Genomic DNA, 22,519 nt, shown 5'->3' on the forward strand with positions numbered 1-22,519 from the left:
TTTTTCTGTTCTGTGCTCTTCACTGGGTTACTTATCACTAGAGGTAAATGTTGTTAATTCGGCTTAATTTCTCTCTTTTTTTTTTACCCCACTCTTCTAATTCAAAGTTCTACTTAACAAATTAAACCTGGCCAAAAATTAGTTTATTTGGCTTTGAGGATGATATTGTACTTCTCAATCCAGTAATATTAATCAAACACACACTATAACTTAACTGTTTCATTCCATCGAAGCTAATGCATATTTAGCCACATTCACCTGAAAGTCTATATAGAATATATATGGTCATAATGTGATGTCCATCATTTCTTTAAGTTTTACATAAAAATTAAAAGCACAATGTATATTGTTTTGCACTGTGGCAGCACATTTTACTTGCTTTATGTATATATCTGCTCACCAGATTATAGATTTACCAGTTCAGCAGTATATTATGTAAACAATTGCCAGACACGATGGACAACCAATCATGTATACAATTCCAGTCATCTCCATGCCAGATTGTTATCTTAACAGCCCGTGCTATTAGGCTGAACTGAGTGTGCAAATGTTATGCAGGTTCACAAAGAATGTGCCATCTGATAATTACCCGTGATAAGCCAGTTTCACTTTCTCACAAGTTGATCCATGGCCTTGGAGTGAGGTCATCAGCTGAACGTCAGATTATCAATAACTTATGCAGGATTTCCTGGAACTGATAGTTAACTTAAAGCAAGAGTTCCCAACAAGGAGTCCATGGACCCCCTCAGTTAATGGTAAGGCTCCATGGCATAAACAGGTTGGCAACCCCTTTCTCATAGCAAGGGTTTTGCGTGGGGTTTCTATGTTTAACTAGTCAATTGTACTCCAACTATGTGCTTAAACAATATACCTGTAAATGGCTTTTAGGTTTTAGTTTTAGTACTTAGGTGATCAACAGCATCTGTCTTAGATTCACAGAAAGTTTACCAACTTGAAATAGTTGAGTTTCAGAACACTTGTCACATTGGTGCCATATAATATGTTTCACTGTAGGAATGGAGTAGCAGTTGTGGGGAAACAGACTTACTTGAGAATTTGGATACCGCTTGCACTTTAATGATTTTGAAAGTTAGTGTCTTGGAACACAAAATAAGAGACTTTACAAAACATTATAGGTTGGAACTGGGAGATATATTTGTCCTTGCGAGCTGTGCAAGTTGTATTAAGCATTGGTGAATCCTAAATAGATCAAGACCACATCTGATTGGCTTAATGGTATTGAATTTAGCTGAGAAAGCTCAGAAGAGCTATTGATTGCTTCATGTACATTTATCAGATATCTCATATCCATTTTAAATGATTGTAAGAGATTAATGCAAAATGGCCAAATCAGTATAAAATTTCATGGTAGGTTAATTGGTCATTGTAATTTATCCCGGGAATAGGCTCAGTTTAAATCATGGGTTACAGGGCAGCATGGCTTGAAAGACCAAAAGGACTTATTCCACATTGTATCTCAATAAGTCAATAAAATAAATAAATAAATTGACTGACTGGCAAGAGGCAAAAAATGAGAATAAAGTGGGGGCGGGGGGTGCTTTTATGGTTGGCTGCTGGTGACTAGTGTTGTTCCACAAGGGTTGGTGTTGAGAACAGTTGCACTCTCATCTTTTGTGATAAAGTGCTTTGAGAGGTTGGTCATGGCCAGAATCAACTCTTGCTGATGCAAGGACCTGGGTCCATTGTAACTTGCCTAATCCCACAATGGAACTACAGCAGATATAGTCTCACTGACTCTCCACTTGGCCTTGGATTACCTGGATAATAGCAATACCTACGTCAAGCTGCTGTTTGTTATTTTCAGCTCAACGTTCAACACCATCATGCCCATTCCCAGTGTTACCATCAAGGAGGAAGTATAAGAGCTTGAAGATATGCACTAAATGCATTAGGAGTAGCTTCTTCCTCACCACCATCAGATTTCCGAATGGATAGTGAACCTACGTACACCACCTCAATAACTTTTTTCTCTCTTTTTGCACTACTTATCTAATTTATTTTTTAATGTATTTCTTATTATAATTTATAGCTTTTTTATTCTTAAGTATTCAGTGTACTGCTGCTGCAAATTTCATGACATACCAATGATATAATTTTGATTCTGATTCTCAGATTCTCACAATTTTCTGTCAACAATCTAGATTACAGAATGATGGCCCCATTTGCGGACAATACAAAGATAGGTGGCGAGGCAGGTAGTGTTGAAGCAGGGAGTCTGCAGAAGGACTTGGACAGATTAGGAGAATGGGCAAAGAAGTTCCAGATGGAATACACTATAGGGAAGTGTACGGTCATTCACTTTGGTGGAAGGAATAAAGGTGTAGATTAGTTTCTAAATGGGGAGAAAATTCAGAAATTAGAGTTGGAAAGGGATTTAAGATTCCTCATACAGGATTCCCTAGGTTATCTTGCAGGTTGAGATGGTAGGAAGGAAGGCAAATGAAATGTTATCATTCATTTCAAGAGGACAAGAATATAAAAACAAGGATGTAATGCTGAGGGTTTATAAGGCATTGATTAGACTACACTTGGAGTATTGGAGAGCAGTTTTGGGCACCTTATCTAAGAAATGATGTGCTGGGATTGGAGAAGGTCCAGAGGAGGTTCACGAGAATGATCCTGGGAATGAAAGGGTTCATGTATGATGAGTGTTTAATGGCCCTGGGCCTGTGCTAGCTGGAGTTTAAAAGAATGAGGGAGATCTTATAGAAACCTATTGAATTTTGAAAAGCCTATGTAGTGTGGATGTGAAAAGGATGTTTCCTACAGTGGGGAAGTCTAGGACCAGAGGACACAGCCTTAGAATAGAAGGATATCCCTTTAGAATAGAGATGAGGGAGGAATTTCTTTAGCCAGGGGTGGTGAATCTGTAGAATTCATTACCACAGATGGCTGTGGCGGTCAAGTCATTTGGTATATTTAAAGCAGAGGTTGATAGATTTGTTGAATAGTAAGGTTGTCAAAGATTATGGGGAGAAGGTAGAATAATGGGGTTGAGAGGGATAAGCCATGATGGAATAGCAAAGCAGACTTGATGGGCCAAATGGTCTAATTCTGTTCCTATGACTTACGGTCTTTTGTCATTTGTGTAAAACTATTCTAACATATAGAAACATAGCTCCATGATCTGAACTTAAAGACTAAAGAAAATGGTTACGATGAAATCTGATACTGACATTGAACAGTCCATTGTTATCTTCATATTATTCAGCTATTAATTCTCTTCAATCTACTTTTTTTAGTATTCACTGAAGTTACAACTTTTCAGTGATAACTTGGCAACTACCCTTATTGATTGCCTGGTTTGATTAATTCTCATTTGCTCCAAAAATTGCGGAACCACTTTCTAGTATTGCATGAATGGGTGAGTTTCATATTAGTTTGCAGATTACCCGATATTTGTTCACTTATTCAGTGTGGTTAAGGATTCCTCTCAGGTAATTAGGTTTTGTAATGCAATCTAAAAATAGGATGTAAAATATATTAGAATTCTCAAATCTATGATTAGCTGAATAGTCCTTAACATCACTTTAAAGAGGTCATTGGTTTCCACTGACTAACAATGATTTTACCCTTTGCAGGGAAATAGACTGCACTTTCGAAGCATATAGTATTGCTGTTCCCAGTAGTACAGCATTCCCTGCCAGTAACTTCTCTTTCTGCGCTCATATTTCAAATACCTTCTCAAAATATTATATGAGGAATTATGTATTTAAAATTCTATTAAAAATATTTCTGCTCTATCCTTCTACTGCCTCAGCCATAGGGATGAGCAAAAGGAATTCCCAGTTAGAAATGCTAGGATACAAAAGACAGAAGACAGCAACTGGTAACTCTGAAAACACTTTTTACAGATTGTTTAGGGAGGGGACTTGTTTCAGCTTGTGATTTAGTGGGGATAGATGATGTACTGATGTTCTCACAAGGATGCTGGTATGCATCGAACTCTGTGGCAATTTCCTGAATACTGTCTCCGTCCCTATGTCAGAAATCAGAATCAGATTTAATATCACCACATATGTTGTGAAATTTGTTAACTTTACTGCAGCAGTACAATGAAATACATGATAAATAAAAATAGAGAAATCAAAAAAACTGTTGCATTAAGTATACGTCTATTAAATAGTTAAGATAAGTAGTGCAAAATACAGAAATAAAAGGGTAGTGAGGTAGTGTCCATTGGTTCAATGCCCATTTAGGAATCAGATGGCAGAAGGAAAAAACCTGCTCCTGAATCACTGAGTATGTGCCTTCAGGCTTCTGTATCTCCTTCCCAACATATCAGTGTGAAAGGAGCATGTCCTGGGTGGTGGGGGCCCTTAACGAAGGATGCCAGCTTCCTAAGGTGCCACTCTTTGAAGATGTCTTGGATACTGCGGAGGCTGGTACCCATGATAGAGCTGACTTATTTTACAAGTTTCTACAACTTATTTCGATTTTATGCAGTAGCCCCATCATACCAGACAGTAATACAGCCAGTCAGAATACTCTCCATGATACATTTGTAGGAGTTTTTGAATGTTTTAGTTGACAAACCAAATCTGCTCTATCTCCAAATGAAATATAGCCACTGTCTTGCCTTCTTTATAGCTGCATCAATACATTGCAACTGGGTTAGGCCCTCAGAGATATTGACACCCAGGAACTTGAAATTGCTCACTTTCTCTACTTCTGATCCCTCTATGAGAATTGGTTTGTTTCCCTGCAAGCAGAACAAGTGTAGACCTCCTTCTACACCTCCCCCTTCACTATCATTCAGGGCCCCAAAAAGTCCTTCTAGATGAAGCGACACTTCACTTATGAATCTGTTAGGGTCACCTACTGTATACAGTGCTCCCAGTATGGTCTCCCAGTGTCAGTGAGACCTGACAGAGATTGGGAGACCACTTCACCGAGCACCTACACTCTGTCCACCAGAATATCCGGGATCTCCAAGTGGCCACCAATTTTAATTCCACTTCCTATTCCCGTTCCAACATGTCAATCCATGGCCTCCTCTACTGTCGCAAAGAAGCCACACTCAGGTTGGAGGAGCAACACCTTATATTCCATCTGGGTAGCCTCCAAGCTGATGGCATAAACATCGATTTCTCAAACTTCTGGTATGCCCCCCCTTTAGCATACCCCATCCCCATTTCCCTCTCTCACCTTATCTCCTTACCTGCCTATCACCTCCCTCTGGTGCTCCTCCCAGTGTTCTTTCTTCCATGGCCTTCAGATTCCCACTTCTCCAGCACTGTATTTCTTTCGCCAATCAACTTCCCAGCTCTTTACTTCACCCCTTTCCTTCCCACTTCCAGTTTAATCTATTACCTTGTGGTTCTTCCTCCCCCTCCCCATTTTCCTACTCTGACTCCTCATCTTTTTTTTTTTCTCCAGTCCTGATGAAGGGCCTCAGCTCAAAATGTCAACTGAATTCTTTTCCATAGATGCTGCCCGGCCTGCTGAGTTCCTCCAGCATTTTGTCTGTGTTTCTTGGGTTTGGAGCATCTGCATATTTTCTCTTGTTTGTGATTGATCTTAACTTTACTGAAGTCTGCAGTCAGCTCTTTGGTCTTGCTGACATTGAGTGCAAGGTTGTTGTAGTGACACACTCAACTACTGGTATATTTCACTCCTGCACGCCCTTACATCACCATCTGAAATTCTGCCTACAATGGTTGTATCATCAGCAAATTTATATGTGCTGTATAAGCATACCTGGCCACACCGTCACGGGTGCAGAGAGAGTAGAGCAGTAGACTAAGCATACATTCCTGTGGAGTGCCAGCGTTAGTTGTCAGCAAAGTGAAGATGTTATTTCCGATCCGTATCGATTGTGGTCTTCTAGTTAGGAAGCTGAGGATCCAGTTGCAGAGGTTCGATCAGGACTGTAGGAATGATGGTGTTAAATGCTAAGCTATAGTCCATAAACAGCATCCCGAGAAAAGTATTTACCTTGTCCAGGTGATCCAAAGCTGCGTGGTGAGCCATTGAGATCACATCTGCTGTAGACCTATTGTGGCAAAAGGCAAATTGCAGTGGATGCAGGTCCTCCCAAAACAGGTGTTGATTCTAGCCATGACCAACCTCTCAAAGCATTTCAACACCGTAGATGTGAGTGCTACTGTTTGGTAGTCATTGAGGGATAGAGAAATGGTGTGGAGAAAAATGGTGGGTAAATGTACTTGCACCAATTTAAAGAGCATCCTCCGGGCATTTCAGTTTTGAATGCTATAATATCACATCACTGAAATCCAAATTTAAATTTCAAATTACAGTTTTACAGAAATTATTCTCAGCATTATTGTCAACCTCGCAGGTCCTTTGATTTCCAATAACTAGGTTGTTAACTTGTTTAGAACAAATTATTAAAGTATCACTCATATACATTTGTAGTGAACATATACTCTGATATACACAAAAGAAAACAAAAGATGCTCATAATTCTCCCAAGTGTGCAAAGTACTGTTACACTTACTCTAAGTTGAGGCAAGAATCATATTCTCCCCCTTCAGAAGAAAACAGGGAATATATAAAGAAATAATTGCAGGTGACAAGGAAATTAACTGAATAAATATTCAAATTAAATGAAGATGCAAATGGTAAGTACTGGGTAAAATTTCTTAACATTTCCATAACAATTCTTATGAAAAAGGAGGAAGAACTGCTTTCCATTTTTATTACAGCATTTTGCTCTCTTTTTTCTTCAGTAAGTCTTTAACGAATTCAACTTCTTTGAAGTACATTAGCATCTTGTTATTTGCAGTACAAGCAAGGGCTTCCCACAGGTAACAGTAAAATGTGGCTACCACTAGCGTCAGTGACAATTACTCTAAGGCTGTAGTCTTGGATATTCCTCCATGGATATTACCTCTTCAATGTAGGTTTCAGCTGATATTATATGCTGCAGCTTGAGACAAGTAAGCTCTCTGAACTCCAGTTTCAATCATTTATCTACCCACCTTCCCAAGCATGGTGTTCCCTTCCCTGACCTCAGCTCTGGCAACACACCAATTATTAATATTTTATTACTTGCCAGCACAAGACATCAAAAGTAATCCATCTCAAGGCAAGCAGGACTCATGACCGCCATAGAACTGGTCTGTGGCGGGACATGTGATGTTTACCAACACGCCAAGTAATATGAGTATGAAGATCTGTGGGCAGTAAGTCAGTGAAAACAAAGATACAGTGTATATTAATATTTATGCTTTATCTTTGGTGTTTTATAAGAAGAATCTAAAAGTGAGGAGGGATTGAAGTAAAGATGCAGAAGATTTTCAGGAGAGGTTTTTTGAATACTGGGTCTATGTGACTGATGTTTGCTGTTCTTCCTATTGTTATCTCCTATCATGATTTGTTCTACAAATAAATGGTAGCTGCTGAAATTTTCAGGAAGCCCTTTACAAAACATAAATGAAGAAGCCCTGAGGAATTTTACCCCATTAGAAATAAAATACTTTAAAACACATGCAATAACACATAGCATTTTAAGAGAATTTTACAGCAAAAAATAACTTTCAAACATCCTCTCAATCTACTTGGGTCTGGAGGAAACTGAAAACACCACATCCTACTAAAAAGCAAATAAAAATCTACATCAACTACTGAATTTCCACACTTTGCTGCAGATGTATAAGATTTAGAAGTTGCTGAAAGCTTCACAAAGTAATGACAGCAAACATTGGCAGTTTCAATACCATTGTAATGCTAAAATGCAGTCCTATGTTGGAAATGTGCTTTAAAAATTTACCTGAGCCTGACAAGAAGAGAATATACTTCTACCTCATAATCCAGCAGCCCAAAACTAATAGCAGTAACCTTGACATGCAAAAACATCGCAAGGCACTTCACAGGAACAATATCAAACAAAACCTTTAAAAAATGATTTAAATGCATTTTCCTACAGTGTTCCTTGCTATGTCTAAACATTTTCCATCCTCTTAACATTCTTACTCCAACTTGCTCTTTTCTTCTATTTGACTTGTGGTTATCAAATTGGCTTGGCAATTCAGAAATTGTGTAGTTAAAGCTAAAACACACCGATTATTAGAACAATTACAAGATATGTTTACCTAACTTCTGAGCACAGTGCTGTTTTCCTGTATTAATTCACCTGAAGCAGAGGGTTAAGAGTAGTCATTTACAGAATGTCACACATTCTGAAGTTAGGAATTGATCTCTGTCTGGAAAGGACACGATAAGCCAACAATTATTAACTTCCTTTAATTCAGTTGGATTTATAAATTGTCTTATTTATCTTGTTTTCAAATAACTAATTGATATTGATTGTGATATAAAACAGGCAATGTATTTCTGAAATTAGTTACAGTTGTTTTTCAGCTGTTTAAAAATATTAGATAATGAGAAAACCAGCCTAGGCTTAATTGGCTAGAATTAGTCTTGAAAAGCTGCTGTTTAGAGAACATTGAAACTCCAAGAATTTCTGTGAATCTGCCTTCCAAAAGCTGCATCATGTCTAATATTCCATTCTGCACTCAAAACATAGTGCTGAATAATTGAAGCAGCCAAATATTTCATTAATTTATTATGCACCATATTTGGAAAGCACCCAGTGTCCACCAGGAAGCCACATGGATCAGCACTGGCATGTTATTATTTTCATTCTACTGGATTTGTTGTATATAATTCGGCAGAAGCAGGACTGTTTGATGTAGAACATTTTATATTCTGCTTATTGTAGCAGAGGTCCTTCCTACAAATAACTGAATTATGCAAGAAAAGTTCTTATATAAATCATAGATAGTATGTGGGAAGTGCTGTCAATATAAAACATGAACTCCAATTAGAAATAACAATATATTGTATTGAGTGTAGGATTCAGAATGTGAAACAAAATCTATTTTGGGTCATTGCAAGGAAGCAATTTCTAATACATAAATATTCTTCTTAAAATGTATTTTGGTCAGCCCTGAAGTGCTTTACAAGAACAATAATTATTGAAGTCTTTTGCTATTGGCCTTAATGATAAGTGCTCAATAACTGCTAGCTGTTAGTAGTTGCATACTTATATTACACAGTATTTACAGCAAACCCTATCCAAGCATTACCAACTGTCTGAATGAAATGTGCCTTTTCAAAGTTAGCTGAGAGCAAGGATGTTTCCAACTATTTCTTGACTCCCTTTCCCAAAATAATTCAAAATGTCAAGGATCAGGAGAATTATTCTGAAGTGTAATTAAACAGAAACTTCTTTGTCAGTGAAGCAGGCAAGAATAATAGATCCTAGGTTATAGTATTTATTTCTGAATCTATATTTAATTGAATGCAAGAGTGACAGTTTTATGTGCTACTTAGGAATGCAACCTATTGTGCTTTACCTTCATTATGTGTTGACCATGACGACTAACTTACACATTAATAAAGCATTAATATAGTTTTTGTATTTTAACTCTTAAGATCTCTTTAACTCTTTCTGGATAAAGTTTCTCACCCTTTGCATGCCACCTTGGCTGATACAGGAGCACTTTTAGTAATAAACTAAGACAACAGGGCTGCTCCGAAGAGTGCTCCATGAGGTCATTGTTACCCTCGGCCACTAGTCTCTGTAATGTGTCAGCTTATAGCCAGGGAAGCGATGACGCTCTCCTGTTAGACTGTTTGAGGTAACTTTTTTTTAATTCTTTCTTACTTCTCTTCTAATATTTGTATGTTTGCATAATCTGTGCACTTGTAATGCTACTGTGACACTGTAATTTCCTTTGGGATCAATAAAATATTTATCTATCTTAAATTACTGAAATGATCATCATTTCATATGGCATTCTACTGCCACAAAGCAACAAATTACATGACATACTGTATGTCAGTGATAATAAACCTGATTCTGATCCTGATTCAGGCATTTTATAAAAGACTGACACCTCTTAGTGTACTGTTACCCATACAGTACCTGCTGTAGTATTTAAACATTCCAAATTAAAAGTATATTACATTCCAAATTAATTATAAAGCATTAATAGAGTTTTTGTATTTTAACTCTTAAGATCTCTTTAACTCTTTCTGGATAAAGTTTCTCACCCTCTGCATGCCACCTTGGCTGATACAGGAGCACTTTTAGTAATAAACTAAGACAACAGGGCTGCTCCAAAGAGTAGCACTGAATGTAAGACACTTCTAATATTTTAGAGTGTCCCAGTAAAATTCAAAAAGATACATTGTACATTCTTAAGAGAGAGTTTTTTAAAGCAATGAACATTAAACAATTCCATTGAGATATTTTACAATATGATTCTCTTCCTTGAAGTAAAATCTTTAAGACTGTGATTTGTTAGTTCTAAGCCCAAGTAAGACCTAAAATATGTCCTTTTATTAGATAAAGACGGGACAATTAGCATTAAAATGCCAAGCAAGATACAGCTGCAGACCACACAGAATATAACAGTGATGAGATGGGTGGTCAGAGGTGGAATCTAAACAATTTTCTGCCCCTGTAGAGGACATTCATTGCAAATTAAATGCTACTTTAGACAAACACTGTCATCGGAAAATGGAATCAAGAAACAATCTTATGGATGGATATCTCTGGCAAGCTCTGTGTTCAGTGTTATGTTACATCTGAATTTTATGTTTAGGATTGTGTTTCTTGTTTATCTAGTAAGAAGATTGCATTCTTTATGGAGAATTCTTTAGCTGCAGCTTATTCTTTATGTCTTATTAGATCTTTATTTGATTAACTTTATATACTTTTGTGTATAATTGGGATTAATTCACTATAAAACCTGAATTTTAGCAGGTTTCTTTGTCAGGAAATAATTCTGTAAACCATGTTGAAAGTATCATTGAATCTGTTCCCCTGTGTTTTACTCATTGATGGTGCACCCAATCTTCAGGCATGCACGTTAAGTTCCCCAGAATGTTATTACCAGTAATAAATTGTTGCTCAAATGAATCGCTAAAGGAAGCAGAGGTGGAAAAGAATATTGATCTCAGAGTGTGCATCAGAATGGTAGAGAGTAAAATAGAAATTTTATAACAGTTCCATAAATAGTTATGAACAGGTAGGAAGAACCTCATTTTAGTTCAAGTTCAGAAAATTAATTGTGACAATGCTGCACATCCACAATACTGTACTGAACAACTAGGACAAGGACTCTGATCAATAACTGGAGGGGATGTTGAGTTTACAATTTGTTTACTCCAAGGTAAGAATACTACCAATGATCTTGGCTGAAGAGTGAAGCAGTACATTGCTGCTGAAGGTCATGGTTCCTAAGATTACACATTTAAATCATATATTCAGTTACCTAATCATGAAGTCCCATTGGTGCATGGTTGCCAGGGAGAGCTCTACGCAGATCATCCATCCACTGAGATGGAACTAAATGGAAAAATAAATTTAAAATGTTGACATATTTCCCAATTGTATGGAAATTAAATGAACTTAAAATGGAACTAGACAATCAGGTCAAACTAATTAAAAAGAGTAAAGATCTGTTTGGTCCCATCAGCAGAAGTGGGAGCTGCCAGGAAACAAACCTTGTTAAAGATTTACAGGAAGTGTAGCAATCAAAGGAATAACAGGACAGCCAGAGATGCCAGGAAATGTCTTGAAATTTTACTCCCAGATAATCACAAAATAATTTCATTGGGAGAATGGCCATTATATCTGCTAGATTATAAGATCAAGCATTTCCCTACCACATGCTATTTATGGACAATAATAGATTTATTTACTTTGGGTTTATTTAATTGAGAAGTTCTGATGGCATTTCAATCGAGTGGATAATACTGGCCAATGATCAAAAGGTTTAAGAACTGGCATTTTCAGTGGGTTTGTCAAAAATAATACTTGATCAATTATTGGGCTGTTCTATAGCCAGCATGTGTATGATTAATTACACATCTCAGTAAGGTTATAATCCCTTGACAGGGACTTGGTTTGGCTTTTGACCCTTTTCAATGTGAAGATTGTCTGTTATGTGGCATAGGCAGAAAGGATTTTCTATGAAGTTTATTAAGCAAATATTAGCGGGAAAAGACAAAATCTTGCTTCTCAAGTCTGTGTTGTGCCCAATGAGTACTGCTGAAAGCTGTAACCCTGATCTCTGAACCTTGGGACACCATGAAGAATGTAGTCAAATCCCCAATTTGCTCTTTTTCTTCTGCTTGTCAATGTGTTTCTTGAATACACAAGTGGTTAGAGAAAATTATTTTTGCTTTTGGCTACAGTATTGAATCAAATACAGTGTAAACCTCAATAGAAAACAGATTTGAGAATGATACACAATAAGTAGTTAGTCAAGATTTATAAAGACTCCTTTTCTATATATTTAAATAGTATTTATTACGTCAGCTATTTCTAAAGCCAAGGAAACTACATCATCAAAATTGCCACATGGCAGTACTATCTATTGGTGATAAATAGGTTTGTTTGTTTGTACTGACATAATTTAACTTCCAATCTGTTCAAGAAAGATTTGCTTGTCATGGGTTTCATCTCGACAAGGTTTTGTCCCTCTGTGGTCCTTCTGACAATCAATTCCCATCCCCTATCTCTCACAGATCTCTGTAACCTTCCAGGTCTGGCTCCTTCTGTAGCTCTACTTCCTTCAGCCTGCCTTTGGTTATTTAGGATCCATATTCTGAGAAACATCACAAAACTTCACCAACTGACTTCTCCATTCATAAAACCAGCATGTTTGAGGCTCTATTGGACTGAGTTTGATACCTTTGAATAGCTGAAGAATCATTTAAAACAAAAGCAGAAAACAAAGTGTAGGAATAAATGGATTATTTTCGGGAAAAATTGACATTATGGTACCAGAATGCCCAGAGCTTGAGCTTCTGAAATAAAAATAGGATACACTGGAAATAGTTAGTATCTATGGAGAAACAAATAGTGTCAATATTTCAGGCTTAAAATTTTGACTTGATTTCTTTTTCCAAATATGCTGCCTGACCAGCTGAGTATTTACAGTTTTTCCATTTCTATTTAATATTTCCAGCATTCACAATTTTTTGAGTACTGGGGTTTCAGATTTTTAAAGTATTTATAAAAGATCAAGTGAAAAGGGAGTTACCTGGAAATTCTTACAAGTTGGCAGCGTTAAACCCATTTTATAATAAAATTAACACTTTGCATTCTGCCCATGTAATTTATCCATTGAATTCAGTGGATTGAATTGTGGAAGCAGAACTCAGTGTAAGGCAACCACTGCATAGTGTGTTTGCTGCTACCGACAAGCAATATGTTTAATGACAAAGGTATAATGTATCCATATTTTAATGATACTAAACTGGTTAAAAAATAAAACATAGAAACATAGAAAACCTACAGCACAATACAGGCCCACAATGCTGTGCTGAACATATACTTACTTTAGAAATAACCTAGGGTTACCCATAGCCCTCTATTTTTCTAAGCTCCGTGTACCTGTCCAGGAGTCTCTTAAACTACAAGGAGATTTCAAAAAATTTGGAAGGAAATGGGGACAGTTTATGGAAGTGGGAAATAAATGTAAAATGTGGAAAATGTAGGATTATTTACATGGGAAGAACATTGAAAAAAATGTTCTAAAGAGCAGAAAAGTAATACATTTTTAAAAATATATAGATTGTGATGTGTGTGAAACACAGTTATTAGGCAGGTAGGAGAAGTACTTACTGAAAAATTAAATGGCATATATTGGTGCAAGGATAATGAAGTGCAATTGTATCTGCATGGGGTTTTGATGAAACCACATCTGGGGTACTGTATAATACCTTAAGTTTCTATATGTGTCTTGAAGATAGTGTAGTGTAAGCAAGCTAGAACTATTTTGGCCATAGAAGAGAGATAAATTGGGATAAGTTGAAATTTAGAAAAATAAGTTTTGAGAAGGCTTTCCACATAAAAGCTTGTCCCTTGTCTCCAGCTGGAGAGTCTAAAATTGGGAGGCATTATCTCAAGTTAAAGGGTAGCTATTTAAAGGTGGGAAGAGGAGATGTTACTTCCTTTGAAATTCTGCAACCAATATATATCAGTGATCAATTATATTTATGATGGCCGTTGATAAAATCTGTGCACCAGAGAAATTAAGGGCAATGTTATTATTACGTAATAATGGGAATTGAATACCAGAGCAGGATTGACTGACCTCTGCTCCTGTTAGTTATATTCTTATGTTAACTGAACTTTTTATAACTATTTCTTCTTATCTTGCTTTTTTTCATCTTTAGAAGTTCTTTGAGGAGAGACTGAGTATTGGAGACTTGTTTTCTATGTAGGTGTAATAACATATCTTACAAATGTTGTTGATTTTTATAATATTGCAGCTGTTTGCACCTAGGAGATGATTTTTATGGATCTATAAATACTGCAAACATGGTTTTTTTTTCTCCCTGCTCCTTTCCTGCAGGCCTGAATCCATGTTACTTCTTCCCACATCTAACATTGCTTTGAGCAGTCCTGTGACATTGTAACAGGCATTTGAGTCTAATTTACATAGGAGTGACATTGCACTGTGCCGAATGAAAATTATTATGGTGAGAAAGGTAAACAATCCCTGAGAAAGATTAAATGAATTTGCACTTGCTGCACTCTGCTGCTGTGATAAGTACAAAGCGGAGATAAGCAGCAGCCCACAATGTAACTGATCATGCTGGCAAAGATTCAATCCCAGCAAAGTAACAGCAGGAATAAATCCAGAATTTCAGCACAGTTCCCTCAAGTTGTATGTCAGTTCCCAATTCAAAATTTTCTAGGGTTCTTGTTTATTTCTACAAACGTACTTTCTTACATAATGTGTATTGGTACTATTTCCATGTGATTTCTTCGATTAGATTTTTTTAACATGTGACTGCAAAACTGAATTGTGCAAAGTTTAGATATTTCCAATTTGATTTATTTTCTCTTGCCTGCTAAGACTGGTACTTATTTGAGCAAGAATAACTGAAGGAAAATCTCACAGCTATGTTTCTATTTAAAAGTGGAGTCTAGTTGACTTGGAACCTGATTATTGATCATTTCACTACCTTGAAAAGGAGCGCTATCTACCTTTGTAATGAAAAAGAGAAAATGCTGGTCAGACTCAACAGATCAGGCAGATCAATGGCCTGTAAAGCCATTGAGGCAAAGATCATTGACCTGAAATACTTACTCTTTTGTATTTTTACACAGAGGCTGTGAGACCTGCTGAGTATTTCCAGCATTTTCAGTTTTTATTCCATGCTTTCAGCATCTGCGGTATTTTAATTTTCTGGTATATATCTTGTTTTGGAAATAATTACTCAAATCTTCACAAAGTTAGAACATCCAGCCCCAAAAACTAAACAACAATTTGACCATATTGTGAATTTTGAAATGTTCCTTTTCATTTATAAGGTATCTTGTTTTCAGTTAAGTAGGGAAATGGTGTTGGTCTTATAAGAGATTTGATTTACTAATTGCATTATTTAGAAAAAATTGCTGGTTGGTCAACAGATGCGTCCAATGTAGAAATAATCTTTGAATGAGCTCTAAGTCACTTACAAATTATTCCATAATTTCTTATGATGCATTGTATTTAAAATCGAATCTATTATCAGGCAGAGGTAAAGTCAGTTAAGATCCTGTAGGAAATAATAACAATCATGCCTTTATTTCATCAGATACAAAAGATGGCTTTACGTCTTGAAAAATATTTTGCCCTATTAATATTAAATCGTTGATCAGTTATATTGTAAGTAGTAGTGATTTGGGCTTTGTAGGACAAGATTAAAATACCGGACGGAAGTGCAAGTTTCTGGAGATGGGGTTGCGCTGAGCTGCAGATGCAGAGTCAGTGAGTGCATCTGTTGCTGGGACATGAGAGCTCTGCAGCAGAGGACACAGCCCTCTCCCAGCGGCTACTGTAATCGCTCGCGTCAGTGGGAAAGTCAGCACATCTGGCACGGCGCTGCCTGGGAAGAAGGAGCACGGAGTCCAGCTGGGGGCTCGCTGGCCGGCTCTCCTTGCCGTCCGAAAGGCAGGCAGCGCAACACACTGTCCCAGCAGCGCCAAGTCATGCCTGGAGCCTTTGGCAGCTGTGTAAGTGTACGGACCGCAGGCAGCTGTCAGAGGGTCCGTCGACTCACTGGCGGACAGTGAATTAAGGAGCCGAGGAGTTGCAAAGTTTAGAAGGGGCGCAGGAAATCTCATGGAGCTGCTGTCATCTTGGTAGCAAGGGCTTTAAATCTTTGATTAAGACATGGCCCATCGGAAGTCTGCAAGGCACCCGCTGAGGAGGTCTTTTAGCGAGCATCTGAAGGACTCCACCGCCAAAGCTTGGGATTTATTGTGGAAAAATGTCAGGGAGCGAAGACTGGCAGGTCAGTTCCCGGAGCTGGACGGTGCCCTCGCTCCTGTAAACTTTACAGGGAGGGGGGAGGAGGGGTTGGGAGGAGATTATAATAATTATTATTATTAATGCACTGCAGCGAGGTAAACTCATGCCCGCCTGCAGGTGGGTCCGGGCTGCGGAGCATTGCGGACGGGCCAATCTCCTATCATCTCAGCGAGTTTGACCGGGAGCCCACCTGGAGAGGATACGGGGCTCGTTTCCCAGAAACCAGAATTCAATCGATTCTTAATTGCAGCAAGTTTTGCTGATATAGAAAATAAGATGCTAGCAATGGAACGTAAAATGCCCGGCTAGTGGGGTGGTGGGGGGGCAGAGGTGAGGGGGTAAATGGGGAGATGCTGACCCGCTATTTCCTTTCTTAACGATGGATTTCTACTTGAGTGGTTGATTGAGACGCAATTCTTTGGTAAACTGGTTTCCTTCCAGCTGTCAGTCGATATTCGCGGGCTCTGGGACGCAATGTCTTTACTAAGAGTATTTTTGTTTGAACGCAAACTTGGAAGATTTTGTTCCGTAACAGATCCATTCAGACTTTAGCACAGCGTGAGACAATTAGCAAAGTTAATGAATGTGATGGTGACTCAGCTGTTGTCTCCTCTTGGAACTGCCTCTGCATACTGCAGGTTGAGGCCAGATGCTTCCTTCATTATCCGTCCACTGTTGCTGTGTGCAGAGCAAATGCTAGGATGACATCCAATGTAAATGCAGAGATTTTAGCAGCCAGCTGTCAGCTAAGCCTAGGAAGATTGTGTTTTCCAGGGTTTCCGTGCCTTACTGGGCTGCTTGCCGGTAGTGTCTTGTCATGTAACTGTAAAATGTCGTCACATTGTACAACCAAAAAGTGATGGGACCAGTAACTGCAATTTGCTATTTTATATTTAGGAAGAAAGCCCTGGTCAAAGAGGACTGCATTCAGCTAATATGAAAAAGGCAGCTGACTATTTATTTATTTAAAGTTCAAAGTTCAAAATAAATTTCTTATCACATTGTATATTCGATTCATTTTCTTGCGGGCATACCTAATAAATCTAATACAGGTAACCAGTGAAAGACTGCCATTTTATGCTTAATTGGCTTAATTATTTATAGATAGATTACAACTTTTAATCTTACTCTTCTATTTGCAAAAAGAACCAACTGTATTAGTTATTTTTTGTAACATGCCAAGGTTTCCCAATTCCTTACTGAAACCTCTGAGCCTTGGAGACCAGGGTGATGTGATCCCTGAAGTAACTGTTTGCAATAAACCAGGAAGTAAAATAACACTGCACTCCAATGGTATTCCAGCATTCGTGTACACAGTTATGCATACACACTGAATGTGCAGAACTCGTACCAGTGCTGGAAATTAAGTAACAAAGTAATTGACACTTGTATATCAATATTAATGGGGTAAATTGTCAAAGGATCGTTAGCAGTCAATGAGCAATATGAGCTTTAGCTAAATGGTTGATCATATTGATAGGTTTTTGAAAGCATTCTAAAGGAGTAGAGGGAGATGAGATGTAGCGAGTTTAATCCTAGACAATTAAGGGCAGAGCTAGTAATAGTGCAGCAAAGAAAGTCACTGATAATCTATTGGCCAGAATTGGAGAAATGCAGGGACCTGAAGGAAGTTACGTAGGGCTGGAGGAACGAGGACACAGTGGGATTTGTACACAAAGATGGGAGTGTTGAATCAGAAACATTTCAGAATTGCAAGGTAATGTTGCTCATTGAACACAGTTATAATTGATGACCTAGGTTTACTGTAATCTCAAAGCAGTGTTAAAACAACACTATTACTTTGATCGTTCAGCTTTAATTACTTTGGAGCAAGTTACAGCTTAAAACACAGGCCCGCAGTATAAAGAACAAAACAATATGGTTTCCTTTTGCACGTGATATGTGTGTCTGTATCTGTCTATAAAGAAATTGGAACTACTTGTATAAAATTTATTTTTTTAAAATTGCCATGTTTTGTCTTTCTTCCAGCACATCTTAAGGGAACAATTAAGGGCCACAATTATGATGCAAATCTTTTAAATAGCTAACAGGTTTGTTTTAAGCTATTTCGTAAGCAGAAAAAGCAACAGGGATCAGAATGGCTTATTTCAAAAAGCATCTAAAGTATGACACATTTGAAGAATTCTACATTTTAAAAATAAGGAACAAATAGCTTGGACGAGGGGACTGGGTATCCAAGTTTGCTGACATGAAATGGCATGCTGCAGTGAGGATATTTGGATTCTGTAACAGAATGTAGATTGGTTGAGTGAGTGGGCAGAAGTTTGCCAGTTGGAATTTAATGTAAAGAAGTGTGAGGTTATCATCTCCAGTGTGTGCGTGCGCCCTTAACTCCTGGTGGAGTCGTCGGGGCGCCATCATGACAAGCTTTTTGCACCGATCTTTTTGGTGATTGCTCAGCGTACGGTGTGTCTTGGGCATCTGAAACCTGGCGGAGCCCATCCCTCTCCAGGTATCGTCTCCAGTAGGAGAAATCAAAAGGCAGATACATACCAAAATATAGAGAGATGGAAAATGAGTGGTACACAACCCCTTGTGTTCCTCTGCATGAAGCACAGAAAGTTAGTATGCAGGTGCACCAAGGAATTAGCATATTGGCCTTTAATGGAAGTTTAAGGGTAAAAAATAGAGTACTGTTACAATTGTACAGTTAGGCCACTCATACTGGGTATAGAACATAGAATAGTACAGCACATTACAGGCCCTTCAGCCCACAATGTTGTGCCGACCTTCAAACCCTGCCTCCCATATAACCCCCCAACTTAAATTACTCCATATACCTGTCTTGCAGTCTCTTAAATTTCACTAGTGTATCTGCCTCCACCACTGACTCAGGGAGTGCATTCCACACACCAACCACTCTCTGAATAAAAAACCTTCCTGTAATATCCCCCTTGAAATTCCCTCCCCTTACCTTAAAGCCATGTCCTCTTGTACTGAGCAGTGGTGCCCTGGGGAAGAGGCACTGGCTGTCCACTCTATCTATTCCTCTTAATATCTTGTACACCTCTATCATGTCTCCTCTCATCATCCTTCTCTTCAAAGAGTAAAACTCTGGCCCCCTTAATCTCTGATCATAATTCATACTCTCTAAACCAGGCAGCATCCTGGTAAATCTCCTCTGTACCCTTTCCAATGCTTCCACATCCTTCCTATAGTGAGGCGACCAGAACTGGACACAGTACTCCAAGTGTGGCCTAACCAGAGTTTTATAGAGCTGCATTATTACATCACTACTCTTAAGCTCTATCCCTCGACTTATGAAAGCTAACACCCCATAAGCTTTCTTAACTACCCTATCTACCTGTGAGGCAACTTTCAGGGATCTGTGGACATGTACCCCCAGATCCCTCTGCTCCTCCACACTACCAAGTATCCTGCCATTTACTTTGTACTCTGCCTTGGAGTTTGCCCTTCCAAAGTGTACCACCTCACACTTCTCCGGGTTGAACTCCATCTGCCACTTCTCAGCCCACTTCTGCATCCTATCAATGTCTCTCTGCAATCTTCGACAATCCTCTACACTATCTACACCACCACCAACCTTTGTGTTGTTTGCAAACTTGCCAACCCACTCTTCTACCCCCACATCCAAGTCATTAATAAAAATCACAAAAAGTAGAGGTCCCAGAACAGATCCTTGTGGGACACCACTAGTCACAACCCTCCAATCTGAGTGTACTCCCTCCACCATAACCCTCTGCCTTCTGCAGGCAAGCCAATTCTGAATCCACCTGGCCAAACTTCCCTGGATCCCATGCCTTCTGACTTTCTGAATAAGCCCACTGTGTGTTAGCTTTGTATAGTTTTGGTCTCAAGGATTATGTACTAGCATCGTAGACAAACCAGAAAAGATTCATTAAGCTATTTCCTGGGATGAGAGGGTTATCTTATCAAGAGTGGTTAAGAAAAATTGATCGGTGCCCTTTGGAGTTTAGAAGAATGAAAAGTGATCTTATTGAAACTTGTAAAATCCTGAGGCAGGAAAAACTGGATAGATGCTGAGATCTTTCTACTAGTGAAAGTGTAGAATGAGCTGACATAGCTACAAAATAAAGGGGCTGCCATTTAAAACTGAGATGTGTTGGAATCTATTCTCACAGAAGCAGGGTAATAGAAAGAGAATTGGATTGATGGGAATGCTCTGATGGTTACTGGTATGGATTTTTAGGGTCAAATGTCTTCTTTCTGTGTCACAGTAGTTGGTAATTAAGTAAATAAATGTGGATTAGTTAAAGGAAGGCTACAAATTAAATAATTGACTAAATGCTTTTCAGGAAGTGGAAAGTTAAAGGCAATGCAGTGGTAAAGTTTCTTTTGGTCATCAGCAGGTCTTTGATAAAGTGTCTTATCATAAAAGTTTTGCCAGGAAATTTCATGCATGCAATAGAAGACCATAAAACATAGGGACAAGTTAGGCCATTCAGCTCATCAAGCCTACTCTAATATAATAGGAAATGTGCAGGCATGGATACAAAGATTCAAGAAAGATAAAAAACAAAAGCCCCAGAAAACAAGATTGGGTGTGTGTATATGCAGTCATCCCACACTTGTTGCTGCCAACATGAGCTGCACACAGACTTTACTCTGAGTCCTCATGTAAGGTTTTGACCTGAAATGTTGCAGTTCCATTCCTCCAATGGCTGTGGCTCAACCCGCTGAGTTCCTCCACCACATTGTTTGTTACGCCACAGATTTTGTATTACCTGTGCATTTACAAAATTGCTGCATTCAGCCAATGCAAACCATTAGTTGCATTTCTTAGCAAGGGCCAATGCCATGAATAGTTTAAGTTTTTCCAAGGTATCTTTGGTTAATTAATGGCAGCATTAATTTCTCAGAAAAATAGCACGTTATGACTGCAGCAGTGAGGACAGCTGTTGTGTAGAGCCTGACCTTGCTGCTGTTGAAGTGTAACACTCAGAGAAAGAAAGTGATTGCAACAGGTGTGGTGTTCAGCTAGGGAACAATATTGATCTATTGGTGCGGTGGGAAGGGAAAAAACAAATAGTATTAAATCCGGAAAAATAGAAGACTAATTAGGCTAAGACTCAAGGAAATTTTGAGGAAACTAAAGACCTTTTTCTACAAAAACTAAGGTGGCAGCTAAGTGTTTAAAAAGGTGTACATGACACTTACCTTCTATAGTTGCGGCATAGTACATAGAAGCTTGGAGGTTATGGTACAATTATATAAGTTACTAGTTCTATCATAGCTGGAGTGCTCCGTGCACTTCTTGTTAGCATGGAGAAATGAAGGTTCTGAGGAACTGCGAGAGATATACAAAATTATAAGGAGCGTAGAAAGGGTGGGCACTAGGAATTGTCCTTACCAGACAAATATAAAACTAGAGAGTACTGGATAGAATAAGGGACAAAAGATTTAGGGCTTTTATTCCATGACTTTTTGGTTTAATTATCATATCACATCGTCATTGGAGAGAGTTCAGCAATGAAAGGATTAACATATGAGGAGTGTTTGACAGCTTTGCACCTGTACTCACTGGAATTTAGAAGAATGCGGTGGGGGTGGGGTGGGGGAATCTATTTGAAACCTACCGAATGTTAAGAGGATTAGATAAGGTGGAAGCCAAGACCATTGGTGTATTTAAAGTGAAAATTGATCATTTCCTGATTGGCCAGGGCATCAGGGCGAGAAGACAGGTGTGTGGGGTTCAGTGGGATCTGGGATCAGCCATGATGGAATGGGAGAACAGACTTAATGGACTGAATGACCTAATTCTGCTCCTGTGTTTTATGGTTTTATGGTCTTATGACACACTTCAACCTTGCCTGTTCCAAAGAGGGATAACCCAGCCTGTCCATCCCAGGCGATATTCATGTAAATCTCCTACAGTGTGGTGTGGCATGGCTGAAGAATACAAAACCATGAGAGGCCTAGTTATGGTAGTTGGTGAGCAGAGCTGTCTGTAACCAGAGAGCATTGCTCTGAGGTAAGCGGAAAGCACTTAGAGGGGATTTAACAAAGAAATTTTCACTCAGACATTGTTGAGATCAAGAATGCACTGCAAGGATAATACAGATAGATTCTAACAAAACATTAAAAGTTTTTTGAAGGCTTCCTGAAATGACATAATATACAGGACTATGGGTCAAGTGCTTAAAAGTAGGATAGGAGCTTAATGGCCAGCAAAATGCAATGGGCCAAATTCCTTGCTTCTCTGCTGT

The 22,519-nt window shown here is 38.4% G+C and overlaps 1 protein-coding gene across 7 annotated transcripts in view; it reads left to right on the forward strand.

Moving 5' to 3' along the window:
• LOC132391196 (stAR-related lipid transfer protein 13-like) overlaps nt 1-22,519 on the forward strand; it is a 414,973-nt gene that overhangs the window by 220,701 nt on the left and 171,753 nt on the right. The window contains exon 1 of one of the 7 annotated variants that reach the window (XM_059964086.1): nt 15,863-16,293. The exons of 5 other annotated variants lie outside the window; for them this stretch is intronic. In XM_059964086.1, coding sequence (XP_059820069.1) covers nt 16,173-16,293 — 121 coding nt within the window. In that variant the 5' untranslated portion in view covers nt 15,863-16,172. Of the gene's footprint in view, nt 1-15,862; nt 16,294-22,519 lie in introns of those variants that run through there. One more of the 7 variants, XM_059964088.1, reaches the window with a different exon arrangement.

Source organism: Hypanus sabinus, chromosome 3, assembly GCF_030144855.1.
Source record: "Hypanus sabinus isolate sHypSab1 chromosome 3, sHypSab1.hap1, whole genome shotgun sequence".
Classification (NCBI taxonomy): domain Eukaryota; kingdom Metazoa; phylum Chordata; class Chondrichthyes; order Myliobatiformes; family Dasyatidae; genus Hypanus; species Hypanus sabinus.